We start from the raw sequence: 15,415 nt of genomic DNA on the forward strand, positions 1-15,415 counted from the left end.
CATTTTTCAATTGAGAAAAAAAGTTTGAACTTTATTCAGATCAAAGTTGTAACAGTGAATAAACTAACATAAATACAGCACAATAAATTCAGGTCATTCTTTTGTTCACTCATAAATGAACTATATTTTTCAAATAAACTTACAACCAGCAACAACTTGCATATAGGCTATTCATGATCACTTCCGAGACTTACACACACACACACACACACACACTTCTGTGTCATCTCACACTCCATAATGACTCAATTATACAAAAGGTGAAGGAGCAGACAAGCAAATGTACGTTTCTGTCATGTAAAACAAGATATCTGAGGGGGTTTGCATGTCGTAATACATTCGGTTATTGACTAGAGCTACATCCAGAGGAGGCAGGTACAGGTATTTACATGCATTTAAAGAAGCACAGCCCTTCAAGGAGCCCCAAATTAAAAAGGTCAAAGCCCTAATCAAAATATATCCGTTAAATGTATTTTCCCAATTAGAGATATCACAACCAACAACGAGGTAAAGAGGTAAAATATATTCAAATAACTTGCAAAAGTAAATGGGGTCCAATAAAATAAATCTTCAAAGAAAAGTTTTCAGAGTGGCATGCATGATTTAAGGATCTGACAATTGGAAGGCGTGTTGCTCAGCAACAGCAACAAATCAGGGAGCAAAGGTAAAGCCAAAAACCAACATGGCCGACGGATGCCTTTCTCTACTCAGTCCCAGGTCAGATCTTCTAGATCTTCTGGATCTTCTCTCCGACGATGACAGGGTTCTCTTTCCTGATCTTCTCCGCTGCGTCCGCCTTGTAGTCAAAGGTGCATTTGTGAATGTCTGAGTATCTGTGCATGCCACAGAACACATGACCACATCTGCAGTCAAACCCTGCAAAGGAGAGGGAAGACATTAACATGCTGAGACAGAGAGAGAGAGAGAGAGAGAGAGAGAGAGAGGGGGAGAGGGAGGAGGGGAGAGGATAAGCATGTAAAATCTCAAAATGGTAATAAAGACTAATAGAGAGAAAGAGAAAAAGAGGGGGGGGAGAGAGAGAGAGAGAGAGGGTAACTCTACCTGTGAGGCCCACTTTCTTGCGGCAGGTGAAGCAGCGGTTCTTCTTGGCTTTGGGTTTGTCCGAGGCTTGGTCCTGGTCATCCACAGATCCTTCAGGGGTGGAGGCAGGTGCTAGCAGAGGAGACAGAGACACATGTCACCCTCACATCAGGACAGAGCGCACGACAACCCAACGACCGCCCAGCAGATAATGCACTCATACTTGCCTTCGAGTGTGATGTGCATAAAGTAAACATTTGACTGCAAAAAGATGGGTTAAAATACTGACCATTTCCTTATTTTTCCATTTACCATGTTCGTATCTTGATATTTTCCCCCTCCTAAACAAAGTAAACATTTTTTACATGCGTGTCTCTGTTTTTGTTTACAGAACCCACATAGTACAGCCTACACTGGTAGTCTGCACGCTAACCCCTCACACCGGGAGCGACTGTATGTCGGCAAGTCTCCGACTGTATGTCGGCAAGTCGCCGTCGCCTAACTGCCTCTTGCTTGTCCAGGTGGTGGTGAGGCTTGTGAGTGGGTTATGATTTTCATGGCCCGTCCCTGATCTGGCCTCGGGCTTGGAAGGTGACAGGTCATTCTTTCACTCACCCTTCTCTCCGTTTATAAGCTGTAGGGGACTCTCTAATCTCCTCTTGGCCGCTGGTGAGCTTTCCCCCAGACAGTCCTCCTGAGATGGCCTCTTCCCTGACTGGCTGCTCTGGCTGGCTGCCCCTGGCCTTGAGATACCTGCACTACCGCTAGCTACGGCTGAGGCTGGGGCTGAGGCTAGGGCTGGGCTACTCAGGCCTAGGAGTAGACAGAAACATAGAGAACCACTGACGCTGTGATCCTGTCAGATTCGACCAAGGAGTTAGTGAACTTTGGGCCTTTTACTATTGTCAAAGTAAATAGGGATGAGGCCACTGCATGAGAACACCACTCTCTGTGTGTGTGTGTGTGTGTGTGTGTGTGTGTGTGTGTGTGTGTGTGTTATGGTCAGCTATGGGGGTTCCCATGGTGGTAATGTGGCTGTGTGGTTTACAGTTCAGTGTGACCTCCAGAGAAGACCAGAGCTATGGCCCAGCCTCACAGCTGCAACCCCCTGGGCAGCACTACACACCTTGTAGCTCCTCTGTCTTCAGGCCTGCTTTAGCTGCTGGGCTCGCCTCTGAGGAAACTGTCGATGCTGTTGTCAACAGAGCTGGGCTGGAAACAAGAATGAGGAACCAGACAGATGATAATCACACTTTGGAGTTGTTTCAATATGTTGAGTAAAAGCCTAGTATCTCTGACCCACACTTATCCTGTACAGCTGTTCTAGAGCTTAACAGTATGAACGGTTTAGGAGATAGCAAAGATGCTGGTTTATTCTATGACAGAAACACACTGTTTTCAACTGCGATCTTCGCAGAGCGATTCTAAGGGTTCAGAAACATGACATCACTCTTCTCTACAAGACACATGGGGAATAGGTTAGCAATGAAGAAATTGTCCTTTCTCAGATCTCGCAATTCAACTATTTCAGTAAACACACCCGTTTGGTAATAAAGGAAATGTATCACCAGTGGGTGAATCAGCCTCTGCTGTAGTCATGGCGTTTTAGGAAACCCTAACTGGGAGTGATCCTGACTATAGATACTATAAGGGAGTCAGGTGGCTGAGCGGTTAGGGAGTCGGGCTAGTAATCCGAAGGTTGCCAGTTCGATTCCCGATCATGCCAACTGACGTTGTGTCCTTGGGCAAGGCACTTCACCCTACTTGCCTCGGGGGAATGTCCCTGTACTTACTGTAAGTTGCTCTGGATAAGAGCGTCTGCTAAATGACTAAATGTAAATGTACTATAATACACGTTTGACTACCATACCTGGTGTGTCCTGAGGCTGAGTCTGTGTGCGGTGAGGCTGATGGTACATCTACAGTACTGCTCTCAGAGCACTGTGCTAGGAGGGACTCCCCCCGGCTGCTGCATGCAGACCCTGGAAAGATAAGAAAAACTGCTCTGTGATCACAGCTGTCAGTCTCCCCCCTGGTCTCCCGCTGGTCTCCCGCTGGTCTCTCTCAGATCCAGTACCACACAAGGCCTAGTACGGCTAGGAATAACATCCTTCTAAGCCCCCTTAGTGAAGCCGACAGCCTATCAGGTCTCACCTGGAGGAGACACCCTTCCGTTGCTGTTCTGTCTCTGCAGGAAGTCTTTGTAGCACACGGAACACATGCCGCTGTTCCGCGGGTTGCCGTAGAAACCACAGCCAGTGGTGCAGAGCAGAGGTCCCTGACTTTGGTTGGTCTCTTGGGCCATATCCCTCCTGTCGAAGTCAATCAATGCTGATGTCAAAACATCTGTTTACAACATACTGGTTAGGGCTGAGTGGGGGAGTTTGAAAATACGTTTTTGGTAAATGTCCAGATATGATGCTGTTTTCTTCTGTATTCAGCTGTTTGTGGCAGAGGGTAAACCACTGACCTAATCTGAAAACTACAAGTAGACACGTTCTGGTGTCTTATTGTTACATCATAACGGAACACAATGCTATGAAGATCTGGAACGATGACAGGAATTCTAGAATGAACAACATGTCTTCTTGTAGCCACATCACTTCCATCAAACAGCCTACAGCTCTCTGACAAGTGTCATTCTGAACACAGACTTACTAGTTGCTAGGCAGGCCACATAAACAAAACAGCTCAAATGGGCAGAAGAGGACTGAGCCGGCCATTAATGTGACACCCGCTTCCTATGATAGTCATACTGATCTGTGTGATGATGTAACAGTGCATTTGCTTGGGAAGGAGCCATCTGGGATGGACAAACAGCCCCGCTCTCCCTGACACAGAAGGGGAGGAGCTATATTAGTCAGATCTATGGACCTCCGACAGAACAGCACCGATATCATCAAGCAGATTTATGGCCAATTTGTTGCAATAGTCTACAGGAGAAAGAGAGAGAATGAGAGCAAGAAAGAAAAAATGTGTGTGAGAGAGAGAGAGGCTAAAGAGAGAAAAAAAGCAAGTAATCCATTGTTAATCTGAAGGCGGTCATTAATCTGGATAGAAGGTTGGATACCATACAGATCAAGATATAGAACCACTTTCATCATTCATACATCACTGGAAGCTAAGAGGCCTTCATCACAAATGCCAAGTTAAACTTGGCCATAAAGACTTGTCAAAATGCGGTCCATTATTTACATTCTGTGTCTGTGCACACGCTCATGTGGGACGATTAATTACAAAACGATTATCAATCATGATCTCCTGCAGATTAGGCTTTGCCAAAAGCTCCCATTTAAACATAGCAACAAATCTCTCAACCCAAATCAAATGTCCTCTGTTACACATTAATCAAATCTACAAGGATGAGCAACTCAACGATAGCCACGGCAACGGCCTAAAGACCAAAACAACCTTCCTGGTCTTCACATTTGAAAAGTGGGCTTAATAAAAACAGGAGGATTTCTTTTGCCTCGACTATAATGGAAGATTGATACCAGAGGAAAAACCAACACAAGTTACCTAGAGCCGGATCTAAAGTCGAGGGTTTTAAGACTGAATGATTTGTTTTACAGACGTTATTGCTGTTCCATGTCGCGATGACAACTCTTGATAGAGAACCTGTCAGCACCCAAACATACACTGACCTCATGTCTAGCCTGCATGACTGTAAGGGGCTATAATACTCATACAAACTACATAACAAAGCATGTGTACCATAACTATGAACCCCAGTTAAGCAGTTGGGTGTAACAGTCAGCACAGGCAGTTTTTAATGTTAAAGTTGTTATATTTAAGTTTTTGGCCATTGACTCCACAGTGCTGTATCACCAATTTGTCAAACATTTGTCCAAACAAAAGCAAATGGAAAGTAGTGTTAAAACTGTGGTTTTGAACATACTTGCATCAATTGCAGTGACAACTTTTCACAGCTAGCAGAATATTTATGCGTGAAGTTTAGGATACTTCTGTGATGGACCAAAGCCTATCTGTTCCCGATGATGATTTTATTAAACTATCTGGCATGGACCAGTGAACACTTCAAGTCCAGGAACAAACATGCTGGGCATTGTAGTGGGTAGGCGGCCTGGGACTGTGACTGCGTGCATGCAAGCCAAAAGATTACAGGTAGTTTTCTATTATCACACTATGAATTCCATTAATTACTGTATCAGTATAGGTGGCATTGCCATGAATGAACCTGCTTTGCAATTTTGACAATTCTGTTTGTTAAAACTGTAAGTCGCTCTGGATAAGAGCGTCTGCTAAATGACTAAATGACTAAATGTAAAACAAAGGCTACAAGTAAGCATATCGTCAGCTTGCCAGCAACGCATAACCTTTACCCTCCTACATTGGTACATTTTAATCTCTAAATCGATTATCATCAATGATTTGAGTTGGAAAACTGTGCCACGCACTGGTTCTTCAAAGCAAATCCGCAGACAGCCTTTCATTTCCTGTCTCAACAGCTTCCTTTTGTTCGGATAAATGAAACATTGTTATCAGACAACCCAGTGAGCAGAAACGAAAACGTCAACATTCAGAAGACAACCGATCCAAAAAAAATTCCGTTCATTAGAATGTTACTTTGAATTTACCTCATGAATCGTCCCAATCCCCGACTGCTCTTTCTTCGTTTTTACTCTACACATCCGACATTGTGAGATACAATGTGGCTAATGTAATAACACATATTTCCTTGTGATTGGCTGTTCGAGACCGAACCACGCCTACATCAGCGTTATCATTGAACAGATGACACGTCAATCAACCACGGTCTTTGAAACAGCTGGTTGTTGGGGGAAGGGGGAAGCCCTTTACTGTCAGAAAAACAAGTCATCAAAACACGGGACACCTACCCTAGCTAGCTTCATTCGAAAGCTAGCAAACGGTTAACTTGTTTAGTGTTTATACTTCATGTGGATTGCCACACTAAAAGTTATATTACTTTGGGTAGACCCTGTACCTGTATGTATTAACTTCAAACACGTAGCACTAGCTAACAGCTCATTTCATAACATCACTGAAGTTATAATATGCCAATTACTGACTTTGCTAGCTTGTAAATGCTGTACTTACGTCAGCTAAACCACACCAGTTAACTAAAGTTTGTTGAAGACAAAGTAGCTAGCATGTACGAACTCAAATTAGTCTTACCCTCGGTGCGATACAGATATTGCCAATATTAGTTAGCTGTCAGATCCTCTGTAAAACGCAGTGGTAGGTTAGCGACGTTCTCTGGTTTTGATGGATAAGAAAAGTTGAACTTTTCTTGTTCGATGACAGGAAAAAGTCAACTCAACAAACGACAGTTAGCTACTATACTACAGTAGCTAGTACATTTAAACAGCAAACTGGCTGGTTACAAACATTTATAATAGTCTCCCCTTCTTTCTGCAACTGTGTAGGGTGTATTTATGGTCCTGCCCTACCCCACAACACAACTATAATATAAACAACAGCGGCTGTGTGCAAAAGATATAGCTAATCTTGTTGCAGGACAACCTTGCTAGCGAGTTTGATACTTTGCGTCTCCAACCCCCACACTGGTTACATTGACCGTGACGTCACAGTCAAAATGCCATGTGGAGTCAAATGTGTCACAGTTGATTTCACGAGAATGACAAGCTTCCCTTCAGTTTAAACAGCTCATCTGCACTGATCTCCAGAGTCGGTGATGATTAACGGCTAAATTGATTTACCGTCCTCCAACTCGACTGTTGAACTTGCTGTTAACTTAACAACCAGCCTAACTCGTAGCCAGGACATCATCGCGTTGCAATTTTCACATTTCTCAAAATATTTGACACGGATTTATAGGCCTACACTTTCTCAACTACCTCTATAATATTGAATTATCACAGAAATTGAAACCAACACATACAGGATTATTAATAACAAAACCCAGTGGAAAAATACAAAGATTATTATTTTTCATTTGAGTCACTTATGTGGGTTTGATGCTTGAATTGAAAAAAACGTAACTACACGATGCAAGTCCGTGCCTAATTATGCAATCCTTTCTTCGTGAGTTAAGTAAAGTCAGGATATTACAATACTGTACTAGTGTAACGGTGTAAATAAATTCAGGTCAGAGCCATGGAGAGAGTTTGCACGTTGCTCTGGTTCAGGTTAAATTTCTGCATGAATGGGTACAACAGCGCCATCTCCTGGTTTTGTGGTGATATGTCTGAGAGAAACGATGGACTGGGTGATTTAAAGCAGAGATGGAATGGTGATGGTGAGTTGCACAAGTAACTTGGTTTCGAATGTATAGAGAGATTATACTGTTGTCAGGTTGAAATATTTTCGAACGTTGTTTTTTTATATATGTATTTCTTAGAAAGTTTAGAAAAAAATCTTTCTAAAGGTTTAAAAACATTTTTGAAAAAAAGTTGTGAAAATCTTTTTTCACATCTGGTCCTGATAGCGGTCGTCAGAATGTTGGATCTTCAAAACTTTTTCTTTGAAACTTTTTTTCTACATCTGGACCTGATAGCTGTCGTCAGAATATTTGACCTCCCTTTCAGTTGGGATAACTGGAAGTGGTAGTGCTTGAGATGTGGAAAGTGTAGTATTCGAACCCAGGTGTCGGCCAAGAGTAACATTTTGCCGGGTCTGTCTTGGCACAATATGTCACATATTTTGATCGCTGTCGTCTTGTTGAAAAAATATTTTCGAAACTTAAATTTTTTTTTTTTTTTAAAGAAAGTATAGAAAAACAGTTTCAAAAGGTTTAAAAACTTAAAACTTAATAGTAATAAAATACATCGGATTACCTAACCTTAAATGAGAACTCACATGGGAAATGGGAAAGATCAGGATATAAAAGGAAATTGTATTGGATATTCTACGCAGACCGGACCAAACAAATGGCTAAATCTAGCCTATTCTTTTTTTTTTTATAAAAAAAAAAATTATATTCTTATCCGACACCAAGTTACATAATATGACGAATCGACATCCACATTATGTCGTTAACAACCCGTTAACCCCAAAACAATGAAGTAGCCTAACCATAGGAATAACAACATTTCACCATATTGCCGGAAGATGGCGGTGTCACTCTTCATGCAGGAATTGTACCCGCATTTATCCCTACTTCAGTTAAGTATTCACGAAAAAATATGAAATAATTCGGCGCTTATTTGGAAGTATTGTAGCTTCGATTTATAAAATGTAAGCTGAAGGCCTGACAGCCTTCTGCTACCGGTCCTGCCACATCAATGAACCCCAGCAATATTTAATTTAAGATTTGGAACTCACCAAAACAAGATATCATTGTATGTTTTTCCCTGGATGCCGCTTAGTGGTTTTGCAGGGTTCTCAAGTTTTATCAAAAGTTTAGAGTGCGATTCTGAATTTTGTTTGGATTGGTTTCTATTCCTAACCTTTTGTTCCGATCGTAGTCCGGCCAGGTCAACACATGGGTGCTTGTAAAGGGAAGCATTTGATTTGATAGTCAGAATTTGATGTCAAACTAGGATATTTTTTAAACGGGTCAGGAAAGGGAGAGGTCGTTTTCGCTAGAGGTCAGGCAGTTTCATAAATGGCGTAGGAAATTGTCCTCACGAAAGGTGGAGTTTAGTATAGGCTACGTCGTGACTGTTGATTTAATTATTAAAAGTCCCACATCCACTTGCTGTTGTCAGTCTTCCTCAAATGACAGCGGTCTCCCCTTCCTTTCCTCCAGCCGCATACAAATTTAGTGCGTCCTCATTAAAATCATAATAATTACTGGGTAACAAGTAGGCTACATCCATAGTCTAGTTATGCAATGCCTCAGTGCTACCAAAGTACGAACGGCTTTCGGAGAAAGCGGATAAAAAGTAATGGGGAAGACAAAGGCGTAGATTTGACAGTAAGGGGTCATTGTGACGTGTAACCTAGTGACCTATAGCTGTCCTCGGCCTAGGGCCTCCATGCTAATCAGTCAGGTTACTGGCGTAGCCATTACTGTTTAACACTGTCAAGCTATTGGACCTGAAAACATGTTGGGATTTTAATCTTAGGCCTATGTGCTTGTAATTGGAGATAATCTTAAATAGGAACGATCGTGCTGACTTTTACTTTGATAAGGTCCCTGTTCTCATTTGGTTGCAGTATTACCAAAGCCATTACAAAAGAGAAAATGGTTTACCTTTGTCCTGAATGCCCGAGTTCACATTCCTGTACTTAGTTCCGGGGTATATCATACAGGTGACATGTACTGTTCGGCATGCTAATTCAAATGTCTGTTCAGCGAGCACCAGGGGAATTTTAAAGGCGCAGGCGTCTCTCAAACCTTTTAGGTCAAAATTACATATCAGTGTGGAATCTGTGATGACTTCATAACATGCACTTAAAAGATGCTCTCCAGAACCTAAAGCACACTGCGTATCCAGCGACATGCAATAATGTATTTATTTATTTCTGCTCAGCAACCTTGAGCTGCATTCACTGCGTGCTCGTCGAGAAATGAGAACGTTTAGAAACACATGCAAATCCAGCACCGTGCTATATAACAAAACCCATTTTCCTTGGAGATATGAAAACAGATGTAAGAGCTCATGACAATATTTTATTGTATTCAGAATTCCACCCTTAGGACTACAAATCCTTGCAATTAGTGGTGGGAGAAGGATGTAAGACTGATTCAGATACATACCATTGTTTTCATCAGGGGGTGCTGGGAAACACAGTTCCAGACTGTTTCTAATGTCTGTTTGGGAACATGAATGTTATGCAAACTGGGGTGAAATACTCAACAAGCGAGGTGAGACTTACGATGAAAGGTGTCATAACTTGACTTGCTGAGTCAAGCAAGCACCTGTCTGCCCCATACTACAGACTGCTCCGGAGGGGCTGGAAACACATAATAGAGACATACAAACCCCATCGCCCACACACTCAAGGACACAAGCTCATGCATATACAGTACACAAGCACATCAACCACACAACTTGTTACCAAGCAAACCTGCTTTACATACCTAGGGCATGCAATTAAATCTATAGTTCCCACAGTCCTCTCTTCCTGCACACAGACTCACAAGACATGTTTGAGCGTTGGCCTGGTTGTATAATGTAGCTTGTGTGTATCTGACAACAGACCAAGAGATCATTTTATTGAGCTGTCGTCAGTTGATTGGTATTTTAGTGAGAGGCCCTTCTGACCTCGTTCCTTTCTTCCTGATACCATTCTTAAAGACGTTAAAGACGCTGGAGGTCCAAACCAGAGGAAAAAGAAGAAACACTTATTCAGTTAGACACACGCTCACATATGCAGGGAGCGGCAACACCGAGAATACACACACACACACACACACACACACACACAAACACACAAAGGAGTGTCCTCCGAAGAATTTCTGCATTTTTCCCCTCCATGCAGCCACATGCAGCTGTATCAGCAGTTACCCGGGGACAAGTCCTCATGCTTTTGTCTTGGTCAGGAACAGGACAGGAGCATTCTGTTCTAAACTGCTTGTTTTCATATTGTGGTTCTTTGTGGAGCGGGAGATCATGCAAACTCCACTCAGCAAGGCTCAGGTGATAATCCACCTGAGTACCTGACAGACCAAACACGTCACCCGACGTGTAGTAGCGTTAGATAAAGGTTATGCACATGAATGAGTGTAAGTGTGTTTGTTTTTGTATGTGCGATTGGTAAGACATTTTAAGGCACATTGTTGTGTACACACGATTATCCCTCCGTGCATGTGTGAATGTAATCAGTGAGAGCGCTGACAAGTGTGCTTTTTTGGGCTTATACAACTTGTCTTGGTTGGCTGACTGCAAACTGTAACAGTGTAATAGCGTTGTATAACCCCTGAATGATGTCGAAGCCCTATGAATTGAGAATGGGTCAATATAGTGCATGTGTGGTGAATGTCCTAATGAATGGACTTTCTGTTGCGCTCAAACCATTGCTCTCCCCATTAGGGCTAGTAGCTGATTGTGCCCTTGCATTGTTTTCCCCTCTCTGTAGCTCCAGTGGATGAAGTTAACGCTATTGATGAAGTGTTTGCCCCCAACCTTTTATCAGTAATTAAAGCCTGCAGGGAAATAAAACGATGCCTACGTCATTCTTCAGCAATCCTCTTCGCAATTTGCCCCCGATCTTTCGTTCTCTATCGGTCTCGGCCCCGTTCCCGATTATCTCTTTTATTCTTCACCTCACACCCGCCACCCCCACCCCTCTGTTTTTCGCTCCGTTGCTTTGTGGCCCCTTGCACTCCGCCACTTGGATCCCTTCAGACGAGGTCCTTTGTGTCCCGGGCAGGGTAACTCGCCGCTGACTAACCCTGAAGGCTTGAGTCCCCCAGACCTTCTGCCTGAACCACAGGGTTTGTGTCCCGCATGACGCTTGTGGAAACAAACACTGAAAAAGAGAACAATAGTTTGTTGGTTAAACAGAGCGATGGGGGATGAGAGTCGTTCCCTGTTCCCTGACAGAGGATAGGGGGTGGAGGGGGGGGGGGGGGGGGCGACCTTGCTCCTCGAGCGCATATGCCATGGCTCATCAAGAGTCATTAGGTGCTCGGAGGAGACCTTCAGTGACAGTTACTTACTCAATTTCTTGTAATCCCTGACCTTTATTCCCTAAAAGTTACTTAGCAAGACCACACATGTTCGAAACCGAATTCTGATGTTTTAGGACTCCTATATATTTAATGTATGCACCTTCCTGCCAAAGTAAATTCCTTGTCTGTGCAAATTTTCATGGCTAATTGTTGAAATGTTTTTAGATGTAACTGTTATCCTGTATAAGAATGATTCTGTGTTTAGTATTCCTTGTGTGCAGAGAGGCCTACCCCCAAATCTGAACTCTGGGTAACACTAGGCTTACGTAAACAAGGGGACCTGGGCTTGATCACAATTTTACTGGAGAGGCCATAAAAGAGTTGGTCAAGCTTAGAGGGGTCAGAGAGCGCACACACGCACACACTCAAACACGCACGCACACACACGCGCCAGGTCTATGCAAGGGAGCCAATGAAGAAGAGCCATGGAACATTTGCATGCCCCTTTCTGATTCTGATTCTGAAATCCCAGTCACCACTGGCATCCTCTGGCCTCTGACTTCAGAAACCTACGAGACCTTGTCAGAAAATGTGCAAACCGGTATGTAGGCTGCTCTTCCTGTTCTCTGCTGTTTCCTGTGACACAGGTATTACCTGAGGGTTAACCCCTCAACACTCAATAACCCACAAAAATGTTGACAACAAATGTCTGCACTTTGACACATCCGTGTTAGCGGCAACGTTTCGAGATCATGGTCGTTACCAAACCTGAGTAGCCTACCTACTTCACACCGTATCAGAACTACGCTTTTGAACGCCAGCCACTTGTACAATAAAAAAAAAAAAAAGAAGTTTACTTGTTCTTTTTAACAGAGTTCCTCCAGTGAGTCGAAACGCTCTCGCCAGCTGTACAAAACTATTGATGTAGGTTCCTGCCAGTGCGCAGCGATGTTCTCTGCCATGTTCCCTCATTCAGAGAAGATACTAGGAATTTGAAAGCAGCGTGCTGTTCCAGGAACCAGCCCCTAGCGGTCTTGGATCTATCCGGCCCAAGTGAACGAGACAGATGTTTAAGTAACTCTTTTCCATCAACTCAAGCACTTTTGGAGTCCACAGACCTCATTGGTTTAGATTAGCCCACACTCATAAACACTGGTAGTAGTTCAGATCTCTCTCAGGCCTTTTCTGTGTACGTTTGTGTAACAGCCAGGTCTGCTGCACTGAGCTGATTTAAGACGAGTGTGAGAGCGTGGTCTGGTCTGGTGCAGTAACGTGAGCTTGTATTCCTTGGGAAGTTGGAGCACTGGGTTGTGTAAAGAGGTGAGATGACTTATTTCTGACACAAATGACAAGGAACACGACTCCTGTAAGGTTAAACAACCCCAGATCAAATTAAACATTTTAACTCGTTTGACAAGAGCTCTGTCAACCATCTTTGTGATTGGCTGGTACCGGGAGACTGTCGAGACAAAACAGCTCCGCTGAACTGAACTGTCCACTGCAGAAACAGTTTCTTTTGTACTTATTATTATTAATACTTGCAGGAACATTAAGATGGAGGGCAGTAATTAGGAGTGTTAAATGGTTTGACTCTCACTGCTTTTGTCCCTGTGTTGACAGAGCAGCGTATTCAGTACAACAATCGTGAGCCACAGTTGAGTGCCGTCTAATGCAGGTCCCTCCTTGTGGATTTAGTTTAATACCTGTTTAATATATTCCCTCTCTGACCTAATTCTTTCCTGTCTCCCTGTTTTTGTGCCTCTGAATAGAAACATGCACAAAGCAGGAAAAAGAGTCGTGAACAGGGGGATGAGAGAGAGAGAGAGATAGAGAGGGAGAGAGAGATAGAGAGAGAGAGAGGGAGAGAGAGAGAGGGAGAGAGAGATAGAGAGAAAGAGAGAGAGAGAGAGAGAGAGAGAGAGGGAGGAGTGGACATGCATGTGCGTACCTGCATGCGTGTGAGTGTGCTTGAACACGTGGGTTTGCGTGTACGTACGTCATGCGTGACGCTGGTAGGTGTTCAAACCAAAACAAAAGCTGGTGTGGAAAATTCAACTCAGGCCACGTCTTTCCGAGTCCACTGGACCTTGATGTGATGGTGTCGGCTTACAACTTCATCAGTATTTATTTGATCTGCAAAACACTATTGTTCTTTTGTTATACACACAGCGACCGTCTGACCTATGCCCTACATCGGCTTTCTTTAGCACAAAGTGGTGGTTGGCTCTGGGAAGCTAAACATTTAAACCTCCACTGACAACTCCTGTCATATCTCCATACTTGCTTCACTGAGTTGGAAGTGGATTCCATGCCACTTCCTTCTAGTGTTACAGCACCACCACAGTGAGGCCTACTGCCACTGTAGCAATACTAGCACTCCTGGACCAGGGAAAGGTTTGGAGCCCAGGTTTGCAGTGGTTTAAATAAATAAAATAAATAAAAACAATAATAAAAACCACAAAAAGCTAAAATAAAAGAATGGATCTCTCACAGCTATTTCAGGTTTTGGAATCCAGTTAGAGAGGAAGTAACGTGCATTGACCAGACACGACCTCACTGTACGTTTGATTCTAGCCAACAGCTTGAATGTAAAAAGGGGAAAGTCAGGGAGCCAACTGGATCAAAGTGCATTACGTTCACTGGAGATGTTGGGAATTTTCCTGCCTCGGGATTTAACTCGGTTCTACGAGGACACTTTCCCAAAGCGGGGGGAGGCCATGAATGGAAATTAGGAGGGAACTTCTAACTGTCATCACCTATCATCTTACCTTGCTTTTACACTGGTTACTAGTGTACACTGGACATTGTATATTGAACATAGGATTAGATAGCTTTGTTGTAGACTGTTAAGAAACTGCATACAGGTGCAGGAATAAAAAAAATAAAAATCCTTCACAAAACATTTCAAAATGTTTCATTTCCTTCCCTCTTATTTTTTTTCTCCCAAACAGGCACTCTGCTGCACACAAACCTTTCGGCCTCCACTAACACAAATCCTGTGACTTCCGGCACCCCACTTCCTTGTCATTGGCAGACACCCCTTCAGGGCTCATTGAAGAAGCCTTGAATCGGAACATTGATCCTAAGGGAACAATTGAGGCAGAGAGGAGTGAGGTGGACCTGAAAATCCCCTGCAGGACTGTGAAGCACTCTGTGACAGGAAGAATGAGATGAAGCTGAGGGGCAGTTCTATGGCCGTATGTGAAGCCCTCTGTGACATGCTTGCGTGTAAAAAGGGCTATACAAATACATTTTTATTTGATTTTGAAGCTGTCGTCTGAAGGAAGGTCATGGACTACTAAGACGCTTACATTTACATTTAGTCATTTAGCAGACACTCTTATCCAGAGCAACTTACAGTAAGTACAGGGACATTCTCCCGAGGCAAGTAGGGTGAAGTGCCTTGCCCAAGGACACAACGTCAGTTGGCATGACCAGGAATCGAACTGGCAACCTTCGGATTACTAGCCCGATTCCCTCACCGCTCAGCCACCTGACTCCCGCTTGCTCCTAATGAAAAGACCCACAGCAGTCATCGATGCAGTCTAATGCAGATCTATGCAGTCTATTTCTTTAACTTGCACATGCTTTTGGCAAGATTGTGCTGTTGCTTTCTTTAATTGGTACTATGAATTGTATTCTTTGAACTTCAACAATGCTAGGTATACTGCCAAAATATCTACTCAGTATTCCTTCAAGGGAAATAGAGCAGAGTAGGAATTAGGTTGTATGTTCAGGCCAGCCAAATGGAAATTAAAATAACTAGTCTGTCCCAGGTCTTTTGCACTGGAAGAAACTGGAATATAAACCACTGGAGTGTAATTACATTGGGGTTTTGGCATATTTTTTGGGTTGAATTACTACAGAATG

The 15,415-nt window shown here is 43.3% G+C and overlaps 1 protein-coding gene across 3 annotated transcripts; it reads right to left on the minus strand.

Moving 5' to 3' along the window:
• Positions 1-8: 8 nt before the first annotated feature.
• zfand6 (zinc finger, AN1-type domain 6) lies at positions 9-9,251 on the minus strand. 3 transcript variants are annotated; one of them, XM_067249407.1, is made up of 6 exons: positions 9,182-9,251; positions 3,196-3,353; positions 2,912-3,023; positions 2,168-2,253; positions 1,063-1,173; positions 9-876 (listed from the first exon to the last, which is right to left on the minus strand). In XM_067249407.1, the coding sequence occupies exons 2-6, from the start codon at positions 3,344-3,346 to the stop codon at positions 728-730; spliced, it is 609 nt and encodes a 202-aa protein (XP_067105508.1). In that variant the 5' UTR covers positions 3,347-3,353; positions 9,182-9,251; the 3' UTR covers positions 9-727. The 3 variants fall into 3 exon arrangements, with proteins under 3 accessions (XP_067105508.1, XP_067105507.1, XP_067105506.1); XM_067249406.1 differs by lacking the exon at positions 9,182-9,251 and adding an exon at positions 6,199-6,520; XM_067249405.1 differs by lacking the exon at positions 9,182-9,251 and adding an exon at positions 5,640-5,722.
• Between the last annotated feature and the right edge of the window lie 6,164 nt (positions 9,252-15,415).

The sequence above is a fragment of the Osmerus mordax genome, chromosome 13 (assembly GCF_038355195.1).
Source record: "Osmerus mordax isolate fOsmMor3 chromosome 13, fOsmMor3.pri, whole genome shotgun sequence".
Lineage (NCBI taxonomy): Eukaryota > Metazoa > Chordata > Actinopteri > Osmeriformes > Osmeridae > Osmerus > Osmerus mordax.

Bases quoted from the DNA above. Each gene is read 5' to 3' on its own strand.
- zfand6 (XM_067249405.1), bottom strand. The intron at 3,024-3,195 runs GTGAGACCTGAT...TTATCTTTCCAG, and splicing joins CGGAAGGGTGTCTCCTCCAG to GGTCTGCATGCAGCAGCCGG. The intron at 877-1,062 runs GTAGAGTTACCC...TCTCCTTTGCAG, and splicing joins CAAGAAAGTGGGCCTCACAG to GGTTTGACTGCAGATGTGGT.